At 37.7% G+C, this 13,406-nt stretch overlaps 1 protein-coding gene and 1 long non-coding RNA gene across 11 annotated transcripts in view; one reads left to right on the top strand and one right to left on the bottom strand.

Moving 5' to 3' along the window:
* Positions 1-13,406, top strand: part of KMT5B (lysine methyltransferase 5B) — a 45,913-nt gene that overhangs the window by 16,157 nt on the left and 16,350 nt on the right. For 7 of the 10 annotated variants that reach the window (XR_016466773.1, XR_016466774.1, XR_016466772.1 and 4 more), the window contains 2 exons: positions 1,766-1,962; positions 3,282-10,391. Coding sequence is in view for 1 of the 10 variants with exons in the window: in XM_031608948.2 (XP_031464808.1) it covers positions 1,766-1,962; positions 3,282-4,750 (1,666 nt within the window). In the remaining 9 variants the exon portion in view is untranslated. Of the gene's footprint in view, positions 1-1,765; positions 1,963-3,281; positions 10,453-13,406 lie in introns of those variants that run through there. The other 3 variants (XR_016466770.1, XR_016466768.1, XM_031608948.2) reach the window with 2 other exon arrangements.
* On the bottom strand, positions 10,519-13,041 carry LOC149917772 (uncharacterized). The gene is made up of 2 exons (XR_016466775.1): positions 11,287-13,041; positions 10,519-10,854 (listed from the first exon to the last, which is right to left on the bottom strand). It is a non-coding gene; the product is annotated as an uncharacterized LOC149917772 (long non-coding RNA).

Here is a 13,406-nt window from a genome sequence, read left to right as displayed (position 1 = left end):
TTCTTCTATTTCCTGCTTGCTGTGAGTGTGAAGGTTTGATGCACATTTATGTAAATAGTTTCATAATCTAACCTTCATTTTTACTGTGTAGTTTGGTTACTAACAGTTCTTTCGCTTCAAGGGAAAAACCTGCTGGTGTGGGCCTCAAAGCTCATTTGATGTTGATAGGTCATTGCAAGCAAGGGGTGCAGTCTCAGACATTTGTCTGTAGACCTTCTAGGTAAAGTGTACTTCAGCCCTGGGAACTGCTAAGTATTGAATAGATGAACAGCCCTATCACTTTTTCCTTCCAATGTGGAGGGTCATTTCTTTTTGCTCAAGCTCTTTAATGTAACATCAATACATACTTTAGGTTTCAGGACAGACCAACATCATATATCAGAATACTTTCACAAACGTAATCTTTTTATTTCAAGTACATAAAAATTGTGTATTTTAAAGCTAACTTGTGTAATTCTTGCTTCGTGGGTCTACTTCTCAGTCACAAGGTTATGTTACAAAAATTAGAAGAGAGATTTGAATTTAGGGGAGCTGAGAAATGGAAAATGAGTCCTTATAAGTGTTTAGAAGCCAACCTAATAAGTAACTGTGTTATGAAAAAGGAGATGTGTAGAAAAATCAGCCATGTCTGTATGCCACAAGAAGTAATTCTTAGGAGATCCAATTTCAGCTATTCCATAAAGGTTGTAATTTTGTAATGTTAAAATGCTAGGCTTCTGGGATTCTGTGGGATATGTTTTGGAGCTGAGGGAAGGTTAGCACTGAAAAATATTTTCAAGTCTCCAAGAAAATCAGCATGAGGAAAACGTGCATATGTGCATTTACATTGTTAGGTAAGCACACAGTTCATCGTGTCTGACTGAAATAACCAAGCACCAAAGACATGGCAGAAGGCTGTTGTCATTATTTATGGCAGTGTTGTTCTGATCTCAAGCTACTGCCACTTGTGCTGAGTTCAGCCTGTTATCTTATTTTAACTGCCTGTAATTTGCAGAGTTCAAAATAATGCCAAGAGTGTTCAGTATAATATTGTATCCGCATAATAATAATAGTTAACTTTGTAGAGATTGAGATCCTCTCCAATCTTTGTGCTTTTGGTTACATTTTGTGGATTTTTTTCCAGTGCAATGTACTGGAATCCAAACTGAAGTTGTCTCCAATATTTCTGCAAAATGCAAGCCTGCAGGATGATCAGGAATACTAAAGGATCTGTGTAGCAGAGGTTCAAGTGCAAGTGTAGAAATTCTTAATCTCTATTGTTTTCTGTGATGAAATTTTCAAGTTTTCTTATTTATCATGAAAATTAGACAGCTATGTAGTTTGTCTTTCAGTTCTAAAGGAAAACAGAAATACGTGATCATCGTATTCCATTTCATGTACTCTTAAAACTCTTTCTAAAGATGCTGTGAATAGGAAAAATATGTACTGTTACTTTAGTTGATTTCAAGTAGTATTTTAAACTACCATATTCCATTTTCACTTGTATAACTTCATTATGAAAAGATAGTAGAACAGATGTAAAGCAAGAGAAAACTTACTTATGTATTCTTCTTCTCACAAGAAATTAGCGGAAACTTTTTTTTTTAAATACCTTCTTAGTGAAATTGTTCCAGTATAGATATCTGATTAAAACAGTCCATGATTGCTAATAAATTCAAAGGTTGTTGGTATTGTTTATCTATGTGTTGTATGATTCAAACTAATATAAAAACTTAGGACTTTGTTTCAAGTAGTTATTAATACATTGTCATATTTGCCTTTGTAGACGTGGAACTGGTGCTTTTAAATCAAGAGTGGGATTGCCAGCCCCTACTCCTGTGATTAACAGTAAATATGGACTGAGAGAAACAGATAAACGATTGAACAGGCTCAAAAAGCTGGGTGACAGCAGCAAAAACTCAGACAGCCAGTCCGTCAGCTCTAACACTGATGCAGATACCACTCAGGAAAAAGCTAATGCAAGTAAGCAAGTGTGGGACTTAAGGTTTTATAAAACATGAACTTTCACTGTGGTGGGATTGCTTCTTGTATTTGGGAAGCATCTCAAATGCTGTTCTTTAGAACTGTAATTGATTAAGGAAGCTGAAGATAATTTATATAGCAAATTAACTGTTTTCCTTAAGCCTTTTTATAAGAAGTAGTATATTCTTGTTTTGTTTGTATGTTCTTGTTTTCTTTCCTTCTCTTGTGTATAGTTATAGCTAATAATTGGTGTCATATTTCTAAATTTGTCAGTTAATGAGCTTTGTTGATTAGGTACATATTTGAAAAATACGGTAAATAATCACATGCAGTAGCGTGGCTTAGGAAAGTAAACTCAGCTTGAGGAGTCTCCATTCTGGAGGAAAACAATTCTTACAGAAATATTTCTGGAGATTATTGAACGAATAGTCATCACCTTTGGAGATGCTTTAAACTGGGCAGCTATTCCCCCTCAGCATCCAGGTCTGATAGTTCAGATACCTATTGTGAAATGAACATACACAGTTAACAATTTCAGAAGAGATTGGAAGGGATTTTTGTTTGTCATGCTCTTGAGAGACTTCTCTTCATGGAGTAGTGAGTACTATTTCTTTTTTTTCTTTTATCCCCTCAAACACAATATAGGCAAGATACAAATATTCTCAATTTTGACTTAACTGAGTCACTTTGAATATTTTGGCTCCATCTGTCTCTTATTTGATGTTGCAAATTAAAAAACAAACCAGTAACAAACATTTCTTTTAGTTGTATGATCTCTGATTACAAAGCTTTATAGTTGCAGCTTTGCTTGGGCAGGCAGAACTCTGTTACTGTCACCTTAAATGACAGTTGACAGGCAACTGGAAAATTGAAAATGAAACCATTACTGTAGTTAAGGTTTGTTTTGTTTTTTTTTTGTGGCTCCTGGTAGAAATAAATCTTGGTTAAAACAAGAGCTTGTTCATCCTCAGCTTTTTGCTGGAATAATTCTCAGTATCTACTGAGGATAACGTGGGATCAATCTGGAAAAGTCAGTGGGAGAAGCAGCTTGGGGGGAGGGGGAGGCAGACACCAAATGATATAGTGGAGATGATGAGGGAATGTAGATGGGTGCTTAGATGTACTCCTGGAATTTAGATGAACTGGAGTATTTTTGACAGTCCTTTCACATCTGAATAGGAAATAAACCAGTTTCCTTACTGCATAATATCATTCTTGTCTAGATTTTAATTAAAAGTATTAAATGAAACAACTACAGAATTTGGGGAGTGGAAACCTCAGGTTACGTCAGCATCATGAGCACTTTTTTTCTTTTGCAGCTAACAGAAAATCTTCAATTGGTGTGAAAAAGAATGGCAAAAATAGAACATTAACAAGACAGTCTATATCAAGAATTCCAGCATCATCAAACTCTACCTCATCTAAACTAACTCATATAAATAATTCCAGGGTACCAAAGAGACTGAAAAAGCCTGCAAAGCCTTTACTTTCAAAGATTAAGCAGAGAAATCAGTGCAAAAGGCCAGAGCAAAAGAATGCTTCTAAAAAGCTCGAAATGGGAAATTTAGTTCTCAAAGAGCCTAAAGTAGTTTTGTACAAAAGCTTGCCCATTAAAAAGGATAAAGAATTAGAGGGACCAGTCAAAGTTGCAGTCTCTAGTGGATGCTTAACAAGGCATGCAGCAAGAGAGTATAAACTGAATTCTGTGAAAGGTGCTCACGAGCATGGTGATATACCACCTTGCACATACATAACGCGGAGGTCAATGAGAACACGGATGAGTTTGAAGGAGACCTCTGACATAAAGCTTGAACCAAATACTTTGGATAGCTATAAGAATAACTTGGCGAGAACACGATCGGACGTTTTAGAGCAGCAGTCTCATGCAACGGATGAAAGCAGCCTGGCTCACGGAACGTCACATAAAGGAGAGGCCAGGTGTCAGAAAAATGACGCAGGCACGTCAAAAAAGAAGTCTCGACAAGGAAAACTAGTGAAACCACCTGCAAAATTAGATGAAACAGATAATACGCACAATACACCTGTAAAAGATGAAGTACCAGACTTGATCAGTTCTCACTCAGAAAATGGAGAGAGAAATAATGTGGTAGATATACCTGTTAGCTATCAAGACTGTATATCTGGATCTGGTAGCTGTTCTGTTGTAACATCTGACAGCTTCAAAGCAAAGGACAGCTTCAGAACTGCAAAAACTAAAAAGAAAAGACGAATCACGAGGTATGATGCACAATTAATCCTTGAAAATAGCTCTGGGATCCCTAAACTGACTCTTCGTAGGCGCCATGATAGCAGTAGCAAGGCAAATGACCAAGAATCTGATGGAATGAATTCTTCAAAAATAAGCATCAAATTAAGTAAAGACCATGAAAAGGATAATAATTTATATGTAGCAAAGCTAAATAATGGGTTTAACTCAGGATCAGGCAATAGTTCAACAAAACTAAAAATACAGTTAAAACGAGAGGAAGAAAATAGGGGGACATACCCTGAGGACCTTCATGAGAATGGTGTGTGTTGTAGTGAAACTCTCTCCCTTTTGGAGTCAAGAATGGAAGTAGATGATTATGCTCAATATGAGGAGGAAACGGCAGATGAATCTTCATCAGAAGAGGATGATGAAGAGGAAGATGACTATGATGATGAATTTGATGACTTTATTCCTCTTCCTCCAGCAAAGAGATTAAGGCTCATTGTTGGCAAGGATTCAATAGATATTGATATTTCTTCCAGGAGGAGGGAAGATCAGTCTTTAAGGCTCAATGCATAAGCTTATAGGTCTTAAACTGACCTGGATGTCATTTTTAAAAAACGAACTTAAAAAAAATAAAATAAAAAAAAAAAACACCAACAAATTCCATTTGATTATTCCTCAGCTGAAGAACTTTCTGAAAAAATTAGTGGCAGCACTTCTTTATTGTTTGTTCACCTATCAACATAATATTGTAGAAAGTGTACAGCATACTGACTCTTCTTAAGTCTGATTTGTGCAGATTTTTATTGTACTTTTTAATAGCCTTCTTATGTGCAATTCTGAGGTAGAGGTAATGCTCTGTTGTAAAATAAAGGCTCAAGCAAAGTTATGAAGTTGCATCAAATCTTTCCATGCAGGACAATGAGAATACAGTGTGGCTACACAATTATTTTTGATCTGTAAGAGTGTTAGTTTGCTCTTACAGTATTTGACTAAACAATTAAATAAAGAAAAAAATCATAGTAGCAGCATATTTAAGGTTTTCTAGTCTATGTTAATATCACCAGCAATGAACTACAGCTTTTCGATTTATTTGCTAGATGTTTTTTTTCCCTTGGAGTTCGTCAGTTTTAACACTGTATGCTGTCCCAGACGTACTGTTTGTGGCCTTTGTTATAGTAGCAAACCGTTGGTTGGAAGTCAAATTGATTTCTTTAAAAAAAAAAAAAAAAAAAAAAAAATTAAAAAAATTAAAAGGTGTTGACAATTTGCTGACTTTTTAGTACATTATATGTACAAGGGTAGCAGTATGCAGAATAAAAGTTTGGATATGGTGTATTTATTGCTTGTTATGTAAATTAAACACCTTGTATTTAACACTTTTCAATACTTTTAGATAAAATTGTTCTTTGCAAGAATGATTGGTGCTTATTTTTTCAAGAATTTGCTGTGAAATAATGTGACTACAACGGGCAACATTTATCCAATGAACTGCAGCTATCCTGAATTGGTTCTTCATATTTTTCTGTTGCACTTGTAAAATGCTACAAGGAATTTAAAGAAAATCTATTCACTTTAACTTATGATAGTTTTATGAAATTAAAAACAACTAAGTCACAGCTTTTGTTCTGTGGTAACCTATAAAATGTTTGTCTTTTAAGAACCAGTTGTAAAAGACTGAAAAAATATGTATATGTTGTAAATATTTGTGTGTTGTGCAAAATTTTGTCATAAGAAATTGAGATAACTTGCCAGAAGGGTTTTTAAGTTTAGAAATACATCCATGCCAATAAAATAGGAAATTGTAAACCTAGTTTTAAACTCTGCATTAGTTGGAGTTCTTTGCTCATATGTAGTTCACTTGATACTTCAGAATCTACTTTATAACAATGAAGAGCATCAGGGCAGTGTTTGACTTTTTCTTTTTTTAATTCCAAGAACTTTAGGAAAACCTACTGCTTCTGGGCACAATTACTGTGTTTGTATGTATAAAGCAGCTAATTTATATGTCACTTCTTTGAAACAGGGCTAAAACTTTCACGTTTTGTAGTTGTCGTAACTGTACGGCAGTTTGGTCTGTGTGGTCTTTGTTTCTATTCAGCCATGGTTTAATACTCAGAATTCTTGCATCGAAGGATGTAGAAACAGGCATCTCACCAAAAAGCACATTGTTGTATTAGTTTAATCTGCTGTAATTTGCATACTATTGTCATGGTAGGTCCAGTGCTCTGTGCCCAGAAGAGGAAGGACTTGAGTTTCATGACGGTTGTCTTATCCAGGTTTGAAAGCATTGAACATCAGTGGTAGTGCTTTGTGTGGGTAGTTTGCAAGTTTGCATGAGTTGATCCTAATGATCTGGCCATCTCTGACTTCTGTGGAAAAGAATTATTTTTCTTTTCTTGCAAGTGCATCCTTCCAAATGCATTTCGCTAAATTGTCAGACTGCAAATCATACGATAGAACCCATTTCATCTCATTTACCTTCTGTATTTTTAGCATAGAATTAAGTGTAGAATTAAACATAATACTTGCAACTTCATTTTTAAAATGTCCGTTCTTTGTTAAAGGCAGCCTGTCTCTCATGTACAGAGTATGTTTTTTAAAAAAGCCTATATGTAATGCACAATCTTTTTTGACAGACATGGGTTTTTAGGTCACAGAACACTGAATGCAAAAAGACTTTGGTAAGTATGCTGATATTTTTGAGCACTGTGCCAGGTATGGTGGATTGTCTTAATGGAACTTGTAGGTTTTTTGTAGGTAGCTCTTTAGGCAGTTTGGATTGATCTTGTTCCGTGAACAAGCTTCTTGTATTGGAGAATGTAGAACTGTGTTTAGTCATTTACAGGTAGACAAGCCTGTAGATGGATCTAGCTGAAGATTCTTAACGTTAGAAACGTCCTGAAAATAAGAAGGTGAACCCCCCCCCCCCCCCCCAAGATGATCTGGGTAGGTGGGGCTTGTATAATCATAGTCCTTTCTGTCCTTCTCTTGCCATGAAAACTTTTTTTCATCATGCGTATACAAATTGGCATACAGCAGTTTTCCCCTACCACTAAGATTAGGGAAATAGGGGATATTTGTATGTTTGTGTATGAAAAGTTAACAATGTGAGCGTGTTTCTTCCCTTCTTATTCAGGTCTCACAGCACTGTAAAGTTAGTGATATAACTTCTGGGAACCCTCTTCTAGCTTTTTTAATTTCCCACGAGGCTGGTAAGGAAACACACGTCAGCTGGATAGGTTTACAGTGACCACCATAGCTTTGGGTGGCCAGGGCAAAGTTTTAACAGGCTGAAGAATTGGAGAAGGCATGTTAGAAATAGGCTGTATCAGCTAGCTGTGTTTCTGACACATGGAAGAGGTGGGGAGGCTAAAGAGAAAACATTACAGCTACTGCTGAAACAGCAGGTTGGCTGCTGATGATGCAGGTGCTGCACACCAAGGCCCATATAGCTGAGGAGAGGTTTAGCAAGAGCTTATGAGTACTCATAATAACAAGTGTAACTGTTAGCTGGCTCACATCTTACAATGGGGAGTCAACAGAGTAGAAGACCAAGATTAAGATGAAAGCAAATAATGTTTTTCACAGAACAGGTTTAGGGAGCTATGGTGTTCTTAAAAGTTGTTTGTTTTTCTTTTTTTTTTTTTAAGTGAAAGTTAAAAATGCAATGGCTTATTGCACAGTACAGTCATTGCAAAATACAGTGCAGGCAGTTTGATCCTACTGAGTAGTGTTCGCGTCAGTGCTAGGGAGACAGAACAGATGATTACTCTGCCTTGCATAGGGCACCTTCCCTGGTGGGTGGTGTTTCTGTACCTACTTCAGATGCTCAAGTATTAGTTTGCACAAAGATCACCATCATTCAATATTGCTCTGCTTTTCATAGTGCATTGGCTTTGTTCATAATACTGCCTGACGTGATGTGTTAAATGCACCTGCAGAGCTCCCCAGAGTGTGTATGCAGATTTGCTTTTAGCAGCTGTTGCTTCTTGTTATCAGTTTGCCTCTGTTCCCCACATTTATATCATCTATTGCTCCTTTTAAAATGAGAAGGTGAAGGCCTGGGAACCCTGGAATAAGACTTGCTGAAAATGAAAAGCCAGATTACTTACATTTGCACTGTATCCACTAGTATTATGTGTTTTCTTAAATCCTCTTCCCAGGAAACACTCTTGGGCTGAGCCATAAAGAAACTGGTAGCCTTGCATACTCTGTTGCACCTTACTGACCTTTTGATTTCACAAGTAAACAAGGTTATGTTGTCTGTCTTCAGTGCTGTTCCATAGCAGTAACGCTAGGTATGAAATTGCTCTGTATAGCTTATTGCAGCTGCTGCTTGTTCTCCACAGTGTTACATCAGTTCTAGCTTTAATACTTTGTTTACAATAATCGCATGAAATGTTCTTACTATTGCAGGGCATGGGTGACTGTTTCAATGCTATTCCTTCTCTCCACAGGCAAAGGAAGTCCACAGCTTCTTCCCTGGACTAGGCAGCTACATGTGATTTAACTTGTGTAATCTTACTTGGACATACTCGTATGGGAAATTTGGCCAGAAATTTCCTGTCACAGAAGCAGTGGTGAAACAAGCTGGAGAACTGCTTGTAGGTACAGGTATGTCAGCTCTGGAGCAGAATGGGGCCAACTAGACAGTGTTGCTCTGGAAACTGTTTTGACATAACAGGCAAAAGACTCATGGTTTTGGTAGCGAGTTCCAGTCAAGTGTGGAGCTACCAGTGGGTCCAACAAAACATAGATTTTTCCACTGATGCTTTATGATGCATATCAGAAGTCAATTCTCTTCCGTAATTAGATTTATAGTTATTCTGCTCCAATTATTGTGTTGGCTGCAACATTTTACAACAGATTTTTGTTCTCTTCCAGTTTACAACTTATAATTTGTTCTCTACCAGTTTACAACCTATAATTGAGTAGGATATGATTTTGTTTGTAATTTTAGAAATCTTGCATACACAGCATTAGTACAGGACTGCCGGGTAATTCGCGCTCATTGTTACCGCAGTCTCTTGGATAATATTGGATGCTGAGACAAAGAAGTCTTTCTGGATGCAGATGCTGAGTCCTTTCCTGTGCAAGAACTCAAGTGCAAAGGCTGCCTAAAATGTTGTAGCCCCAAAGATGAGTCACAGCCTATCCAGTCAGTGTCTAGGAGTTGCCAAATTGCTCATGTTTAAGTGGTGAACAACAATCACCAACTTTGGAATTGACATCAAGCCTTGAGATCCATCTTGGGGGTTTTGATCTCAAAGCATGCATCCTTAGAGGGGAATGTGCTATGACTTCAGTCTTAATGGTAAGATGGGGTTTACAATTACTTTTAGAAATCAGACTTAGCTTTTAAATGACTTAAGTGTTTCAGAAAGTTTTCTTCCAAAATGGCATAGTAAAATACTGTGGAGTGTAGCTGTTTCAGATCTGCAGTGAAATCCAGAAGCCAAGCAACTCATATTCCATTTAAATATGAGACTGACTGTAGTTTCTGAGGTCATGTTAATAGTTCCTGAAAAATCAGGATGTTTTTAAATTTTTTTTCAAAGTTAAGTACCTGCTGATACTTGAATATCAGAAGAGTTCTGTTTTTTTTTTTTTAATGTTGGAGTTAACAATTTGTAGGAGCTTTTTCTTCCTGCTTCCGTTTAAAGGCATTTTGAGGTGGAAAACTATTTTTGTATTTTTCTGTTGAGGAAGGGATGTGGATGGGATCAGAGCACTTTTTTCCCCCTTTCCTCTTTCAGCTTCCTGTTACCTTCTTCATCAAGACCAAATGTTGTAAAATCAAAAGGAAAGATAGTTTCAACACTCCCTGAATTTAAGTTGTTCTCTTACTGTGTGCATGTGACATAAGTCCTAGCATAAGGACCTCTCCTTATGGAGAGAGGATATAGGATATAACTGAATTCTGAGATTATTGCCTATGGTGACTGATGGGGAATAGTTCTAGGTTGGGGAACATGCTGTGTAATAGGATCAAAATCTTTAAAAGCTTATTAGATTTCTAACAAAAAGCCCCAAACTCTTGGTATATCTACAGTCAGTTTATAGCACAGTACAATGAATGTCATTTTTTGTGAAACTAACAATGCTTGTGTGTTTCAGCTATTTCAGTGGATGCAAATAGCATCAGGTGTGAACTCTACATAGCGTAAGAAGAGCAGGCAGTAGATGGAAGAAGAATAAAGGAAAGGCTAAGGAGGTGAGCTGTTAAAGTGTTCTGAATATGTTAAAGCATTTCATCTTTCCTTTTATTAAAAAAGGCAGAAAAATCTTAGTTATTCCTTTTAGGAAAAAAGCCAACATACAGTATTTCCTAGATGTGTAGCTTTTTCTTTTTTTTTTTTTTTTTAATTTAAGGCTATAATTGGACTTGTGAAACCCTGACTTAAAGAGTCTACTGAATGAAAGCAACATGTTTAGATGTAAACTTACTCCTGTTAAGAGTCTACAGTATTGAGCTTCAGTCAGTTGGAAGGACACAGTTGTAGTGCTTCTCTTAAAAGCTGTAGTGACGTTTAACTTGTCTGCAACTCAATCTTGCATTATTGGTCACTGTCAGAGATTGCATACTGGGATAGATGGACTTTTTTGGTCTGAGCCAAGAGTGCTGTCTGTCTACAAAACATGCCACAAATAACAGGGCACACAGGACTTTCGGAAGCCTGCAGAGGGCAAATAATTAGTAATTAGTTTGTATTTATATACCACTTTTCACATCTCTGTCAGGCACAGCATGTGGATACCACATCGATGCTAGCAAACATCCAGTTAAAAGGGATACTTCTTTTGTTAAGGAACATTTTGATCACACAGTCCTCCTTGCTTACTGTTTCTATGCAGGAGTTTGTGCTGATTTACTCCATCTTGAGCTCTTTTCTTTAAGGGATTCCATCCTGTGCAGCTGATAGGTATGTGAGATACAGCTGCTGTCCTAGAAATGGTACATCTACGGAGATGAGAGTTATTTATTTTAGTCTCTGGACACCAAACAGCTTGGATCTGGGACTCCAGAGCTAACAGTCAGAAAGAATCCTGAAGGGTGCTCTCAGTAAGTTCTAATTTTTGTCTCACTGATGTGAGCAGTTAAGCATCACCTTAAGGGCTGCTGCCACAGTCAAACTCAGACCTTCAGTCCTGTGCATCTCTGAGACTTCATTTCACTGGTGAGATTGCACAACATTGGCACCTCTTTGCCACGCTGGCTGCTGAATTGGTGGCGTCATAAATGAGATTGATGTGTCCTATTATGTCAGAGCTTCTGTACTGCAAATATCAAGAAAGGAAGGAATCTGAGAGAGGGAAATGGAAGATGAAATTCAATTCTGGTGATGTTCTCTTTGCCTTCAGCATGATGAAGATAGAGTCAGTGGGCCTTCCTCTCAGTTCTCCACTTCAGAATGTGGTGTTACGTTCTGGCAAAAAGACGAGATGTACTCCTGCTGCTCACACACTGTGATGGTGGTTAGTTAGTAATAGGACAAGTGATCCACCTATCCAGCTCTTGGTTTGACTCAGTCTTGTGAGTTTGTGCATAAAGGGTAACCTTTGTATGCGTCCCTGGGCTTTCTGGAGGCAGGACTGCTTACACGTGTAGCTTTGGAATTTTAAGACCCTTCATGATGACAGCAGTATACTTCAATTTCATTTCTGTGAAACATCCACATTTCTTTTAAATATAATTGAATTCTGAATTTCCTGGTTTTGTCACTTTTGCTCTAAGAGAAAACAGTATTGTCCACATGATGGTTTAATTCTTAGAGCACCTAGCTGTAGCAAAATTCAGATTACTGCATTCTGTTTGTGTAAAGTTTTCTTGACTAGGATACTCATACTCTGTTCCATTCCAAGGTGTTTGCAGAGGAATTCTTATATTCCTAAATGTTGGGCAGGTTGCTTTTCTTTCTGTTCAAGATTATGAAGGAACCCCAAAGTGAATAAAACTCAAAGCAGTACTGTTTTTTCTGAATCTTTAAGGAACTTGTCTTTTCACGCAGTAGCAACTTTACATTTTTAAAAGAAATGAACACTTTCACAAAGCTGGTTATGCTAAAGCCTCCCTTAAAGTCAGTATGGAGTTCCAGGCATTTTTAGAAATTTGTTTGAGGTATCTCGTGTAGTTTGACCGGATAAAATTTAACCCAGATCTAGATTAGAATCTCAAAGTTAATTTTAAGGAAACTAATAAGAAACAGTAAAATAGCAGGATAACCACCATAGCAATATTTTACATTTGAAAGTTGCTCTATAAAATCCTTGTGGCATTTCACTGTTGAGTTTTCCACATCTGTTGCTAGCTGGTCTCCAGAATGGAAGTCAGTAACACTCAACAGAATTTTACTGTGTTATGTGACACCTTGCTTCTCCCTTGTCTCCACTGAAGACGAGGCATCCGCAGTTGTTCATGCACAGTTACATCTGAGGTATGTCTTCTTTGGGTAAGGCTATGTGCTGCAGCTTGGATCAGGAGTTGTAAGGATGAGCTGTTCACTCTAGCTTGCCTGTCCTTTCAAAAAGCAGAGTCTCCCTACAGCAGGGACTGTATTGGATTGAGAATGATGCTGGTGGGTACCAAAAGCCAAAACTCCTAACAGTGCTTTGTTCCGAAGATGGCTTCTGGTCCCATTCTATTATTTGGTTTTGCAGACGGATTGGATTTTATCCATCTGACTGCTTCCATTCCCAACACAAGGTGGCACTCGCCTTCCAAGAGAAGGATTTCTCAGCCCTGCAGCCTGGCTCTCTTTAGAAACTAGTATGTATTTGTTACAAGCTGCATGGCCCTTTATTGCTTTTTGCTGTGTGATATCCCAAGAGTGCATCTGAATGACACATGGAGAAGAAAGCAAGCAGACCAGCAGTGAGCTGGAGGCAGGATGTGATCCAAGTTACAGAGCAATGCTAGCCAATAGGGATCAGGGAATAACTTGATGCTGAACACAGCTGTGCTCTTGCTAGCTTTAATCCTTTGCATTCCACTATGAGGAGATACCTCTGTCAGCACTTTCTAGCCTTATCCATGTCTTTTTCTTTGAGTTTCTGCTGTTTCCATTAGCAAAATAACTGCTGGGAGGAACAAGCAGGCTAAGTAGGTGACATGTGCTGCTGCACCTCACAGTCAGCTGGTAGCTGCTGAGAAGCTTCTTGGTCAAGGGGAGGTACTGGGGGATGGAACTGGGGGGGAAACAGGAGAAAGAAGCAAGCAATATAACATCCT

The sequence above is a fragment of the Phasianus colchicus genome, chromosome 5, assembly GCF_987193195.1.
Source record: "Phasianus colchicus chromosome 5, bPhaCol1.hap1.1, whole genome shotgun sequence".
NCBI classification, from domain to species: Eukaryota; Metazoa; Chordata; class Aves; order Galliformes; family Phasianidae; genus Phasianus; species Phasianus colchicus.
Note: the sequence above shows the minus strand (reverse complement) of the source record. Positions and strands in the feature narration are given on the sequence as shown.